At 39.7% G+C, this 13,889-nt stretch overlaps 1 protein-coding gene across 2 annotated transcripts in view; it reads left to right on the plus strand.

Annotated features, from left to right (window-relative positions):
* Positions 1 to 1,366: 1,366 nt before the first annotated feature.
* Positions 1,367 to 13,889, plus strand: part of Thada (THADA armadillo repeat containing) — a 309,811-nt gene continuing 297,288 nt past the window's right edge. Inside the window, exons 1-10 of one of the 2 annotated variants that reach the window (XM_042675482.1) lie at positions 1,369 to 1,434; positions 4,153 to 4,212; positions 4,636 to 4,735; positions 5,036 to 5,130; positions 6,185 to 6,315; positions 6,804 to 6,952; positions 7,074 to 7,106; positions 7,350 to 7,398; positions 10,858 to 11,045; positions 13,262 to 13,356. In XM_042675482.1, the coding sequence (XP_042531416.1) occupies positions 4,660 to 4,735; positions 5,036 to 5,130; positions 6,185 to 6,315; positions 6,804 to 6,952; positions 7,074 to 7,106; positions 7,350 to 7,398; positions 10,858 to 11,045; positions 13,262 to 13,356 (816 nt within the window). In that variant the 5' untranslated portion in view covers positions 1,369 to 1,434; positions 4,153 to 4,212; positions 4,636 to 4,659. Of the gene's footprint in view, positions 1,435 to 4,152; positions 4,213 to 4,635; positions 4,736 to 5,035; positions 5,131 to 6,184; positions 6,316 to 6,803; positions 6,953 to 7,073; positions 7,107 to 7,349; positions 7,399 to 10,857; positions 11,046 to 13,261; positions 13,357 to 13,889 lie in introns of both variants that reach the window. The other variant, XM_042675483.1, reaches the window with a different exon arrangement.

A 13,889-nucleotide genomic window follows, 5' to 3' on the forward strand; every position in this document is an offset into this window, starting at 1 on the left:
TATATAGGTCAGATAAGTAGTACATTAGTTTTTGGACAATGTCTTCCCTTCCTTGCTCCCTCGCTCTATCCCAGTCTTTCCCTCTCCTCGCACCCACAAGTAGTATAGTTCATTTTTAACACAGTGTCTAGTGAGTATCACTGCTGCATTTGTTCATACTTTGTCCCTGTATTTTTGTGTTCCCCCCCACCCTACTATGACAGATAAACAAGGCAGAAAAAAACAAAACCAACAACAACAAAAAAAAAAACCACACCTAATTTCCACTCCCTAGAGTTTATTTTGAAAAGTATTATTTTATATGAGATGCACATAGACATTGTACCTTTGTGTTTCTCTCCTAACAGTGCCGTCCATTGGTCTGTGTGTGAAAGCCTAGAGTCCTGTATAATTTACCATGTCCCAGTGGGGAAATTTATCTTTAAAAAGTTTAAAAAGTACATGTTCAATATAGACTCAATTTCCCTTCCCCACCTACAAATCTGTTCATGTGGCTGTATCCATGGATTCAGAATCTGTAGATTCAGATGGTTGACAGTACTTGATCTTGCCAATAGATCGCCTCTCAAAATTTCTTCAAAACCCATCCATACCTGTTCCAAGTAAATGTCTGCCTCTACACCTCTGCTCAGGACAGAAATCTTTGACAACTGTTTCATCCTTCAGAAAATCTTCTTATCATTACTCGCACTTACATTCAGAATCTACTTGTCATCTTTGATCGCAGACACTCCAGTATTAGGGATTACAGGCGAAGGCCACAGCACCCAGTTTTCTTTATTCATTTTTTAAAGGGCGGAATCCTGTCACCATCTGAGCTGCATAAAATAAATAGGCAACTTTCAAGGCTAGCTGCTGGCATCATTCCCCAGGAAAAGCCCACGAACTCGTAGCTTAACGAACAAATAAATGCCCTTTGGTATAAGCTAGTTCATTCCAGCACTTCTCATTTTAGTCCAAATTCTCCTACCCCAACCCCTCTACACTATCTCACAGTCTGAAGCTGCCAGGCTCCTCACTCTGGCATAGTCTGGATAGGCTGGTGGGGAAACCGTAGAAGGTCAAACTTGAGAATGGTTCAGGAGGGTACGCAGGCATCAAGAGATGTGGGGTGACAGCCACGACGCCCAGAAAGCCGTGAGGTGGATGCAGACGCCTCAGACTCACTGGCGAGTCCCGCGCCGTTCACACCCTCAAGTCGCCTCCGCCTCCCTCGTGACGTCACCGCCTCTCCGAACTTTTGATTGGCGGAGCTGCATGCGGCCTGTTCTCGCGATGATTCTTCCTCCAGGTTCCGGTCCTGCCTCTCTCTGCCCCAACCCGGTATTCGCTCCCGAACACGTTGCGCGCCGTGGAGACGCCGCCGCCGACCAGGCCAGCTTCCGGCACTCGTCCCGAGGCCGCCCCGCTGCTCCAGCGATCCCCGAGCTCGAGGTTTGGCGCGCAAGCGTTATGTCTGCTGGACTGGCGGCAGCGCGGGGCTCCCCCATCGCCGGGCTGGGCCAGTTTGCCGGGGCCGCCTGTCGTGTGGTAGCTGTTGCTTTTGGCGGCTGTGAAGCCTGTTTCCGGTCGTTTAGGTCTCCATGGAGACAACCCTTGAATCACTCCCCCCCCCCCCCAGTCATTTCCCGGGCTCCACATACTTTTGTGGGAGTCACCCAGAAAGCTGAAATGGAGGTGGGGGGAGCAGTAAGGAGGAGCTTGAGCTTGAGTGGAATCTGCCTGGCACCTTCCAAGGCCGCTTAGGGTGGACGTGTGGTTTTTGTTTTGTCCCTTCCCTCTCCCAACCCGAGAGCCCCACTTCCAAACACATGGTTGGGCATCTTGGAGCGCTCATAATCACGAAGTCTGTTTATGTGTGAGGGTTCCAAGATCAAATCCTGCTGCAAACTTTGCGGAGAAGAGGTCTTCTCACCTTCCCTCGTCCCTGCTCACTGTGTGAACTGGCCACTTCCCCAGGAAGAGAGCCTCAGTTGTGCCACTAAATCTAAGCAAGCCCCTTCTAATTCTCTGTCCTAGTGTGTTTATAATTGTGTCAATCTTTATTACCATTTTTGGCCAAGTGACTAATCTACCTTTACTATATTGATTGTTACTCAGATGGGTCATTGATTCTTTACTGCCCAGGACTAGCTTGTCACTTAGTTGTAGAACGTAATTTAGATATGATAGTCCCTCTTTCTGCCACAGAAGGTGTATCTTCTTTCTGGCATCTCTGACACAAAAGCTTTTAGTTCATTTACTCACCAAATATGCTTCTGCTATACGGCAGGCACTGTTGAAGGATTTGAGAACTAAAACACTGGACGAAATTGTTAAAAAGTTGTTAGCTGGCGCCAGTGGCTAAAGCCTGTAATCCTAGCTACTTGGGAGGCAGAGGTTGCTGTTTGAGGCCAGCCTGAGTATAAGATTTTATAAAACTCTACCTCAAATATTGGAAAAGCACAGTGGCATGCATCTGTCATCTCAGGCCACAGGGGAAGCAGAATGGCTAAGCACAGTGGTACTTACTTATCCTCCCAGAGACAAAGGGAAACACAGACAGGAAGATTACAGTCTAGGTTGGCCAGGGCATAAAGCAAGCATTATCTTGAAAATAACCAAGGAAAAAGGGGAGTGTTAGAGCACCATCCTAGCAAGTATGAGGCCCCTAGTTCAAACCACAATATTGCCAACAAAACAAAACAACCCAATAATAAGTTGTGTTGAAGGAATTTACTGCTTGAGAGACAGACAATATAGGGGTGTAAAGTCAATATAGTTTTAGGTAGTAATAAGTGCTGTGAGGAAGATAAAGTAATGGATGCTATGTAACGTGTGTCAGAGTGGTGGTAGATTAGAGAAAATAGAGAAAGCTCTTCTTAGGAGGCACTATTCAAGCAAAGAGTGGCCTTGCAAAGATGAAGTAGAATGAACATTAAGAGGCAGATCAGAATAAGCATCAGGAAAAGTGAAGGCTCTTAATGGTGAAGAACAAATTGCTTTGAGATGAATAGCAGAGGAAGCCAGAGCCAAATTATTTAGGGCTTTGAAAGCCAAAGACTCAAATTTGGGTTTTATTCTACGTACAACTGGAAGCCCTTGGAAAGTTTTAAGCAAGTTTGTAATTAGATTTGATTAGTATTTTTAAAGATTGCTTTGATTAATTCTTTGATTGGACTCTTTAGAGGCAAGAACCTTTTCCATCAGTGCAGCAGTGTGATTATTTACTCAGATTCTGTTCTGAAGCTTGTATTAACTTACCAAATTTCAGCAAGACAAATGAAATCTAGTCCCTTCTTTTCCAAAGCAGTCCAACAGCAAGTGACTTATGCTCTTTCCTCCAGACCAAACATCATTGGTTAACACTGAAGTATAATCTGGAGTTATTCTCCAGGCCCATCAGGAACTTATTTTTTTCTGGAAAGCATCTTGTCTTGTTCCTTTAAGGGTTTCACCATCCTGTACATCATGGAGATGACCCAATCTCCCTCAGTCTGGCTTACTTTGTTTGTGGCTTTTAGTGGTCATGTTAGGTGGTTGGCTCCAATATTGAGCTATTTCAAGTCACATTTAACCTCCCTCAGGCTCTTCATCTGTATATGTGTGTATATGTGCACACATGTGTGCTCACACTTCTGTGTGTATTTTGTTTCTAAGTTAAAGGTAGCATTTTACATTTCCTATTTCATCTTAGGAAACTCTATTTTGCTCATGATTCCAGTATATTGCTGATTTCCTCATCCAACATGTCCAGCCAGTTTTATGTCATATAATGTTTATATCTAAACACTGTTAAAAATTGCTAACTTCATCAAGAAGAGAACCTGTGGCATTTCTCTAGTGACTTTTTTTTTTTTTTTTTGGGTCCTGTCATGGGGCCTGTACTCTGGGCCTGGGCACTGTCGCTCAGCTCTTCAGCTCAAGGCTAGCGCTCTACCACTTGAGCCACAGCATCACTTCCGGCTTTTTTTCTTTTTGCTTATGTGATGCTGAGGAATCAAAACCTGGGCCTCATGCGTGCAAGGATCTAGTGACTTCTTTCTAGCTGGCATGGGACTGATTGTTAATCTTTGAGTAGGGTTCTTTAGTCCATTATGAACCCAGTTATCTGCTAACTAAAAGCAAACTCAGAAGTATCATATGTAAAAAAATTTTTTTTCCCCCAAATAGTTTGCAGAAATCAAGAAACAATAGCAACCTCTTGATCTGTCAGTCTAACAAGTCGCAAAGGTAAGTGTGACCCATTTTAGTTTGGGGAAAACTACTAGTCTCTTTAGTTTTTATTAAGATGAAGGCTTGTTGTATTTTAAAATACAGATACTGGGTCATAATAGTAAAAATTCCTTTAGACAGTGATAAACTCTTTTTGATATAGAAAATGGTTTTTCTCTTTTGAAGCTGAAATCCTTGGATCAGTGATTCTCAGTCTGAGTCTGGGCAGTTTAACTCTCTAGTGGAGTTATGTTGGGAGATATTTTTTGCTTGCCACACCTTATTGAGAGGAGCACCTCAATAGTAGGTAGAGGCCAGAGAGGCCTCTCTCATACTACAGCGTAACACCCTTCAACCATGAATTTTCCAGTCAAAAATACCAGTAGTATTGAAGCTGAGAAGCCTTCCAGTAGACAATGCCTAAAATGCTTCTTTTTTCAGTGACTCCTGTTCATTTTGTCTAAAATGGGTGTGAAGAAGAAGCGAGGCATGCAAGTTGCAGCATTTTCCATTCCTCATCAGGACTTTGAAACCTTGAGATGTAAGTGATTTCTGAAGTCATTTATTTGGCGTATTTCTTTTCTAGTTTGCAAGCAGAATGTTTTAATCTCTGGGACCCCATACCACATAAAGTTTACTTTTTTTCTATTTAATTTTTTTCTATGGTATTTACATTTAGCTTTGGATATAATATGAGTTTCTTAAAATTTTACTTTCAGACTAAGTTCTACTTGATTTTTGGGTATACAGCTTTAAAAAAATTATAGAATACATAATACAGGTAAGCTCATACTCTTACGTTGTTAAATCACTGAATTTTTTGTGTATGTATGTTTTATAGCTTTTGCTGATGCAGAGGGGAAAAATCTAGCTTCTTTGCTGTTACAATGTGTCCAGCTCACAGACGGAGTGTCACAAATCCATTATGTTAAACAGGTAAAACTGAACTCTTACTTATGAATTTATCTTAAAGATTATCATGTTCTTACGGATTTTTCTTTTTGTTAGTCGTGGGGCCTGAACTCTGGGCCTGGGTTTTGTCCCTGAGCTCTTTGACTCAAGGCTAGTGCTCTACCACTTGAGCCAAGCACCACTTCTGGCTTTTTCTGCTTATGTGGTCTGAGAAATTGAACCCAGGGCCTCATGCATGCAAAGCAAGCACTCTACCACTGAGCCACCTTCCCATCCTAATTATGGATTTTTTTTTAAATGAGTGATTTTTTTTGTTTCAATTATTTGATATCAACACAAAAGAATAGTTTTGTGTTTGTTTCTGTTCATTGTATAATGTTTTATTTAAAGCACCAATATAAGCCATCTTCAGGCTTGGAGTTGGATGTTTTTGTAGCCATAAATAGATAATATATGAGGTGATTATATATACCTTTTTATGGAGATAATTAAAAAAACTTTTCAATTTGAATCTTCAAAAGCTTTTGGCAGACTCATGCAAAAGTTAATTTAAAGTATAAAGAGTATTTTTATTCATCTTTTTTTTTTTTGTCAGTTGTGGGGCTTGAATTCTAGGCTTGGGCGCTGTCCCTCTACTCTTCAGCTCAAGGCGAGTGCTCTACCGCTTGAGCCACAGCACCACTTCCGGTTTTCTAGTGGCTTATTGGAGATAAGAGTCTCATGGACTTTCCTGCCCGGGCTGGCTTTGAACCTTGATCCTCAGATCTCAGCTTGAGGCCCTGGTTTGATTACTCAGCACCACATAAGCAAAAACAAAAAGCCAGAAGTGGCACTGTGCTCAAGTAGTGGAGTGCTAGCCTTGAGCTGAAGAGCTGAGGGACAGCACCCAGGCCCGGAGTTCAAGCCCCACAACTGGACCAAAAAAAAAAAAAAAAAAAAGAATTAGGATCCTTAACAGTGCAGTATGGGAAACATTTCATAGAATAATTGATACTTAAAAAGTATTTGTAACTTTTTTGCACTTGGGATTAGAAAAGATTGCTTTGATTTTTTTTTTTTTTTTTTTTTTTAATTTTAGGTTGTGCCTCTGCTGGAGAAGGTAGATAAAAATGGACTGTGTGACCCCACTATTCAAGCTTGTTTGGATATTTTAGCAGGGATTTATTTTTCTTTGAGTCTGAAAAATCCCTTGAAGAAAGTATTAGCCAGGTAAGGGATTAAAGACATGAAGAGGGAGGGCTTGGGTATTATAAAAAGTTCTTTTCACATAAAAACAAAAACTTGAAGTATATCACTAAAAATTCTATTCATTCAGTCCCACTCTCCAGTTTCTCTTTCTCTCTCTCTTTTCGCCTTTTTCTCAGGTCATCGATTATATATATTTTTTTAAAAGTAAGAAAAAGCAGTAGGCATAGGTGCTAGAGGAATGGCTTAGATGTAGAGTACGTTCCTGGTAAATACAAGGCCCCAAGTTCAAACTCAATACCAGCTCTTTTCCCAAAAACTTATGGCTCCCAATCGCTCTCCTTTGATATCAGACTTTTGAATAGCTAGGATTCTAGGCGTGAGCCACCAGTGCTTAATTTGTGTGAACTGGTTTGTTTGTATTTTGTTCCTATGTTTGTATGTTTATTCTTCCCCCACATACCCTGGTGGTGCATGGTTGTCAGAGTTTTTTGTATTTGTTTCTTTTCTAGCTCATTAAATGGCCTACCCGAATTTTTTCTAATGGAGGCTATACACAGTTTTACTAACCATCTTCAAGAAGAATTGAATACTGCTGATCTGTACTCTTATAGGAAAGTAATTGACAATATATCTTCCTGTATGGAGAATTTTAACTTGGGTAAGCCAGTATTTTTCTAGTACTTTTCCTGGCTAATACTTATTTTTACATCATTGTTTTTACATCATTGTCAATTTTGGTAAAACTCCTTACCAGTGTTAATTTTTTTCTTCCCCTATAGGTAGAGCAAGTGTTAATAATCTACTTAACAATGGTAAGTCCTAAATATTCTGAATATTCTGAGGTGTGAATACTTCTGTGAGTCATTTAGGATCTGGCTTCTTTAGTTTATTGGTAATAGGAAATGCTACAGATAACTGAAATGTATCATATTCCTTACTAAATTTATATTTTTCTGATATCCTTGTAGGTAACTGACCTAAAAATATTTTCTTGTGCTGAAGTTAAAACTCATAGTTCTAAGTCCTGGTTTGTCATTGTGTTCTTTTTCTTTCAGTGCTTCATTTTCTACAGAAGAGTTTGATTGACATCCTGGAGGAAAGTAGGCAAGTGCTACATGTTTGTATGTGGGCATGCGTGCACACTTGAAGTTGTGCATTGTCTCTCAACTAAAGACACTTTCAAAAAGGTCTTGGAGTGTGCTGTTTCTGTTCTTTTCCATTAATCTTAAAAGTGGGTATTTAAATGTATTTTTGAGGAGGTTTTAATATTTGATACTTGAAGATTGGATAAGTATGAGAATAAATGAGAAAGGAAAGAGCTTTCTTATTCATCTTTTGAGTATTCCTTTTTCATAATATCCTGTTCTGATTTCATCAGTGATGTTTCCTACATTATCTCTTAGAGAATATTAATGATAGCTGTCTTTTCTGTTAGTTTTAAAACTTTCAGCTTTCATGATCTCTATTTTTTCCCTACATTGCTTTTTTCTTTTTTTTTTTTTGGGTCCGGTCGTGGGGCCTGAACTCTGGGCCTGGGCGCTGTCCCTCAGCTCTTCAGCTCAAGGCTAGCGCTCTACCACTTGAGTCACAGCGCCACTTCCGGCTTTTTTCTTTTTTGCTTATGTGGTGCTGAGGAATCGAACCCAGGGCCTTAAGCATGCAAGGCAAGCACTCTACCACTGAGCCACCTTCCCAGCCCTTCGTTGCTTTTTTTTCTATTGGTTGAGTTTGCTTATTTTATTTCCTGCTAGAAAGTTTCCCCAGAAGCCCAGTGGTCTTTGACTGAGTATTAATATTTCAGAATAGAGTACTAAGAATTAATTTGAATCACTGTATACATGGATGGGTTGACTGCAGGTTTTATTCCAGGCTACCCTAGCTGGGCTATTTGTTAAAGTGGTTCTTTTTTGGCAGAGAGTGGTACTAGGGTTTGAACTGCTTGCCAAGTTGGCATTCTACCACTTGAGCACTCTACCAGCGCCTCCTGTGGCGATTCTTTAAATCAATATTTTCATTTGTTTTTTTTTTCTCTCTTGGGGAGTGGATTCACTATGGAAGAATCATTTAACCATGTTCTGGTGGTTAAGTGGGGACAAAAAGCTGAGTTTGGCTTTTGACTGGGTTTTGAACTCAGGGCCAGAGCCTCATGCTTTCTAGCCAGACACTTTTACTACTTGAGTCATGCACCAGTCATTGAGTTTGGTTTTTCGGCATCTGATATATATATATACATACATATATATATATATGTATATATATATACACACACACATATGTGTATATATGTATATATGTGTATACACATATGTATACACATATATATATATAAAAACTTAAAAAAAAGTTAACCTAATTCCCTTGTTGGCAGTATAACATTACTGCTTTATCTGTATTATTTTAATTCCCTGCTGCATAATTGCTGATTTGTTTGTTTATAGACAGGATCTCACCATGTAGCCTGCTTGCCTTTGTCTTCCAAGTGCTAGAATTATGGGCTTGTGCAACCATCTGATTGACACTTGTTTTACATTTTCTAGTATAACCAGTCATCTGCTGGCTTAGAAGTATAATTCAGATTTCTTTTTCTTTTGAGGTAGACTGATAATCAGTCTTCTTGTTTTCAGCCATGTATTTGCCTCCATGTTAAGGAATATTTAGTGCTACAAGCTTCTGAGCCTTTGTGGGGATACAAATTACGGAGCATCTGGGCTTATTCTCTGGTTTGGTATTTATCTTTCCTCATCCTAAAGCAGTATCTACTTGCATTTCTTTCTTTCTTTCTCTCTCCCTCTGTCTCTCTTTCTTTCTTTCTCTCTCTCTCTCTCTTTCTTTCTCTCTCTCTCTCTCTCTCTCTCTCTTTCTCTATTTCTCTCTCTCTCTCTTTTTTGTCGGTTTTGGGGCTTGAACTCTGGGCCTGGGCACTGTCCCTGAGTTCCTCAGCTCAAGGCTAGAGCTCTACCACTTGAGCCACAGCACCACTTCTGAGTGGTTTATTGGAAATAAGAGTCTATCATGGCTTTTCGTGCCTGGCCTGGCTTTGAACTGCGATCCTCAGATCTCAACCTTCTGAGTAACTAGGGTTACAGGGCTGAGCCACTTGCACCGGACTTTCTACCTGCTTTTCAACTTGTGAAATATTGTTATTATCTTACTGCTTCTGCCTTTATGTAAATATGCCTGTTTGTCTGTTAAATCCTATAGTTGTTTGTTTTAGGAGGTTCTGTTCGCCATTTTTAACTTGACGTCTCATGCCTCACAAGGAACTTCTCTGGCTCCTATTAGACTCTTCTTCTTGGCTCATCTCATAAATTGAGGATTCAGACCTTTCTCTTCTCTGTGTTCAGTGTCATGTCATCCACTTCTTAGAAACCATCCATCACCTTTATATTCAGGAGTCTCAAAATTATCACCATAGTTTAGATTTATTTCACCTTGGTAGATTCCCATTGTCAGTTGGCTCTTGTACATTTTAGTATGGATATTTTACAGATTCCTCAAATTCAAGATGTCCCAAAAAATTCCCTGTCTTTTTTTTGGTCAGTTGTGGGGCTTGTACTCAGGACCTTGGCGCTGTCACTGAGCTCTTTTGCCTCAGGGCTAGTGCTGAACCACATTGAGCCACAGTTCTACTTCTGGTTCTTTTGAGTGGGTAATTGTGGATAAGATTCTCATAAGAACTTTACTGTCATGTCTAGCTTCAAACTGCAATCCTCAGATCTCAGCTTCCTGAGCTAGGATTATAGCACCTGATTCCCTGTATTTGTATCTCTATCCACAGCTCCTGGTAGCTCCTTTCTACTTTCTGTCTCTTTGAATTTATCTGTTTCAGGTACTTCATATAATTGGAACAATATATATTTGTCCTTTTGTATCATGTTTATTTCATTCATGTCTATAGGATCCATTTATTTGGTATCATGTACTAGAATTTGATTCTTTTTATGGTTCAGTATTCCATTGGATGGATATGTTAAATTTTGTTTATCTATTGTCTGTTCATAGTCATTTAAGCTTTCTTGTTTTTAACCTGTTAGTGATTGTGTATAATGCTGCCATAAGCATTGATACAAGTGCACATTTGAGTCTATGTTTTCAATATTTTTGTGGAGTTATATAAGAACAGAATAGCTGGATCACTGTAGTTATCTGTTTAATGTTTCTGAGGAACAAGCTGAGGTGATTTTCCTGTCTTAGTTTGAATAGGATCACTTGCTTCTCTTCTGTTGAAGGGCAAGGGTAGAAGCTGGGTGACCAGCTCACCTTGGCTCAGGCCAAGATGGTAGCAGGGGACATGGTCTGATTCTAGGTGTGTTTTGATGATAAAATCCCCAGGATTTTCTTATAGATGGGATGAAGAAGACAAGAGGCATCAATGATTGTACTGTTGTAGATAGAGATCCTAGAAGGTGTTGCAGGTTTGGAGTTGCGGATAAATTAATATACTTCGAGATTTTAAAGAGATTGAGTAAGAGTTAGAAGAATGTGTTCACTTTAGAGGGGGGTGGTAATAGTGACATTTGTACTTCAATTTCCTTTTGTAATAATGTCTTTTCTTCTTTGTAGAAAGTTTGCTGGAAATCATATTGTACAAACTCAGTTGATGAATGACTTGTTAGTAGGCATTAGAGTTTCAATGGTACTAGTACAGAAAGTACAAACTTTCCAGGGAAACCTTTGGAAGACTTCCAGTTCTCTCATCTGGCAAAGTATGTGTGGTTTGCTGAGTATTTTCACCAAGTTTTTATGTGATGGTAAGTGTGACAACATACAAATGATAATTATAACTGTTGATCAGCTTTCTCTAATGGTTTAATGTGTATTTAACTAAGGTACATTTGAAATATATATGGACCTTCTCCCCTAACTTCTCCCAGTAGTGAATAGTCTTGGATTGTATGTTTTTGTTGTTGTTGTTTGTTTGTTGTGGGGCTTGAACTCAGGGCCTGGGAATTGTCCCTGGGTTTTTTCACTCAAGGCTAGAATTCTACCACTTAAAGCCACAGTGCTTCTTCTGGTTTTGTGGCAGTTAATTGGAGATAAGAGTCTCACGGACTTTCCTGCTTGGGCTGGCTTTGAACTGCAATCAACAAATCTTAGGCTCTTGAGTAGCTAGGAATCCAAGTGTCAGCTACTGGTGTCCATTCTTGGATTGTATTTTTAATACTTTTTTTTTCTTTCAAATGTAAGGGATTATGTTGAGGGACTTTACTAAGCATGTGTGTATTTTGTTCAAAGAAGAAAACCCAACCATCTCTGTTGAAAAGCTACAGATGTTAAGTAATAGGAGAGAATTGTTTAGAAGGAATTTCCAAGTTTAGAAAGAGAATCTAGAAGGATTAGTGTAACCCATAAATATATTTCTCCTTAGCAGCAAGTATTATCTTCAAATAATGGCAATAATTATGATTTTGAAGCTGGTCAATATTTCTTCTTCTCTCTCATAAGTTGCTTTTGTCTGTATAAATTGAACCACTGGGAAACCGAACAGATGAGAAGAAATGTCTTTTTATATAAATATTTTAATTAATAAAATGAAATAAATGATAGAATATCATCATTTTGTAACTCCCAGTGATACGATGTAGGCAGCTTAAAGCACTGACAATTGCTAACATTACAGAGAGAAAGTTAGAAATGTACCTTTTAGTGTCTTGCTGTTGGTACTCTTCAACTTTTCAAAGGGATTGAACTTAGAAGCAATCATGTCTCTAGATTAGCTGCTAATTATAGAGGGTAGAGGAATTTGTTGAGTTATACCATGAGCCAGGAGCACATCATACATCCAGATTGAGGGAACTCTGTAGGTTAAATAGAGTCCTTCAGCAGAGTCTCTCTTTGTGGGAACAAAGTTTTTAATTAACAACGATGTAGCTTCTTTACATAGGCTTTGAAACTTCTTGAAGAAAAATATGAGCCCAGCACCTGTAATCCTAGCTACTAAGGAGGCTAAAATCAGAGAATTTGGGTTCAAAGCCAGCCTAGGCAGTAAAGTCCATGAGACTCTTTTTTTTTTTTTTTTTTTGGGTCTGGTCGTGGGGCCTGAACTCTGGGCCTGGGCGCTGTCCCTTAGCTCTTCAGCTCAAGGCTAGCACTCTACCACTTGAGCCACAGCGCCACTTCTGGCTTTTTTCTTTTTTCTTATGTGGTGCTGAGGAATCGAACCCAGGGTCTCATGTATGCAAGGCAAGCGCTCTACCACTGAGCCACTTTTCTCTAATTAACCACCAAAAAGCTGGAAGTGGAGCTGTGGCTCAAATGATAGAGCACTATCCTTGAGCAAAAGAAGTCAGAGTTCAAGTCCCAGGAGCAGAAAACAGAGAGAGAGAGAGAGAGAGAGAGAGAGAGATAAAAGTTTGAATAAAAAGAAAAGATTGGGATAAAGAGCCATTGTCGAGGGATAGGGGAGGCAGTAGATGATGCCCAGAGAGTGTTATTGGAAGAGAAAGGAAGTTATCTCCTGGTATTTATGGGCTGGGCTTAAAGGCCCTTGTGTCCATTGTTCCTTTAACCTTTAACAGCTTCTTGTTAGATAGGAGTTTGTTTTATAGAAAAGAAAGCTGAGGCAGGGTGCTCAGTGGCTCACGCCTGTAATCCTAGCTACTCGGGAGGCTGAGATCTGAGGGTCAGGGTTCAAAGCCAGCCTGGGCAGGAAAGTCCGTGAAACTCTTATCTCCAATAAAACACTAGAAAACTGGAAGTGGCACAGTGGTTCAAGCGGTAGAGTGCTCGCCTTGAGCTGAAGAGCTGAAGGATAGCACCCAAGCCCAGAGTTCAAGCCCCAGGACTGACAAAAAAAAGGAAAGCTGAGTTCATGGGAGATTAAATAATTTGTCTAGAACCTAATCACCTAGGAACTGATCAAGTAGAAACTGTACCTGGGGCTGTCTGACCCCACAACATCTGCTCTTTTCTCTGTACCAGAGTATCTATGCTGTTAAACTTGTTCTCTGATTTTTTTGCCAAACAGATGACCTGTTACAGACTATTCAGAGTACATCTGGATTAGCTGTTATTCTTTTTATTAAGACTATGCTTCATCCATCTGAAAAGATTTCTGAATTGGTAAGTATCTCCTTTTGAGAACTGTACTTTGTCGATTACTAAACATATGCTTAGCATATTTTTTATTTTTATTTTTTTCTTTATTGAGATTAAGTGATTTTATAAATTTCACAGTATTATGGGATGGTGATACTTAGCTAAAGTCACAAACACATTTTAACCTTTTCAAGGCATTATCATGATCTATAAACTTTGATACCCCAGCTATTATTTCCAAATTGGGTGATATGTATATTTCTTTCCTTTTGCTTAGTGTAAGCTGTTCCTTCTTTCTCTCTCATTACCTCCCACCCATCACTGCTCTTGAATTGTTTAGTTCACTTTTATCAATGTCCAGTGCAAGCTGATGGGCCTCTCTTTTGTATTTTTTCACCTGTTTCCCTCTGAGTCTGTGCCCTCCTCCTAGCTTCCCTCAGATGTGCACATGTATATGCCATATGTGAAGGCTTAGCATATTTTTAAAGTATTTATTATAGGCCATCCATCAGGTACTTGGGGCTCACACCTATAGTCTTAGCTATTCAGGAGACTAA

Source organism: Dipodomys spectabilis, unplaced genomic scaffold (assembly GCF_019054845.1).
Source record: "Dipodomys spectabilis isolate Male_0828 unplaced genomic scaffold, ASM1905484v1 ptg000026l, whole genome shotgun sequence".
Classification (NCBI taxonomy): domain Eukaryota; kingdom Metazoa; phylum Chordata; class Mammalia; order Rodentia; family Heteromyidae; genus Dipodomys; species Dipodomys spectabilis.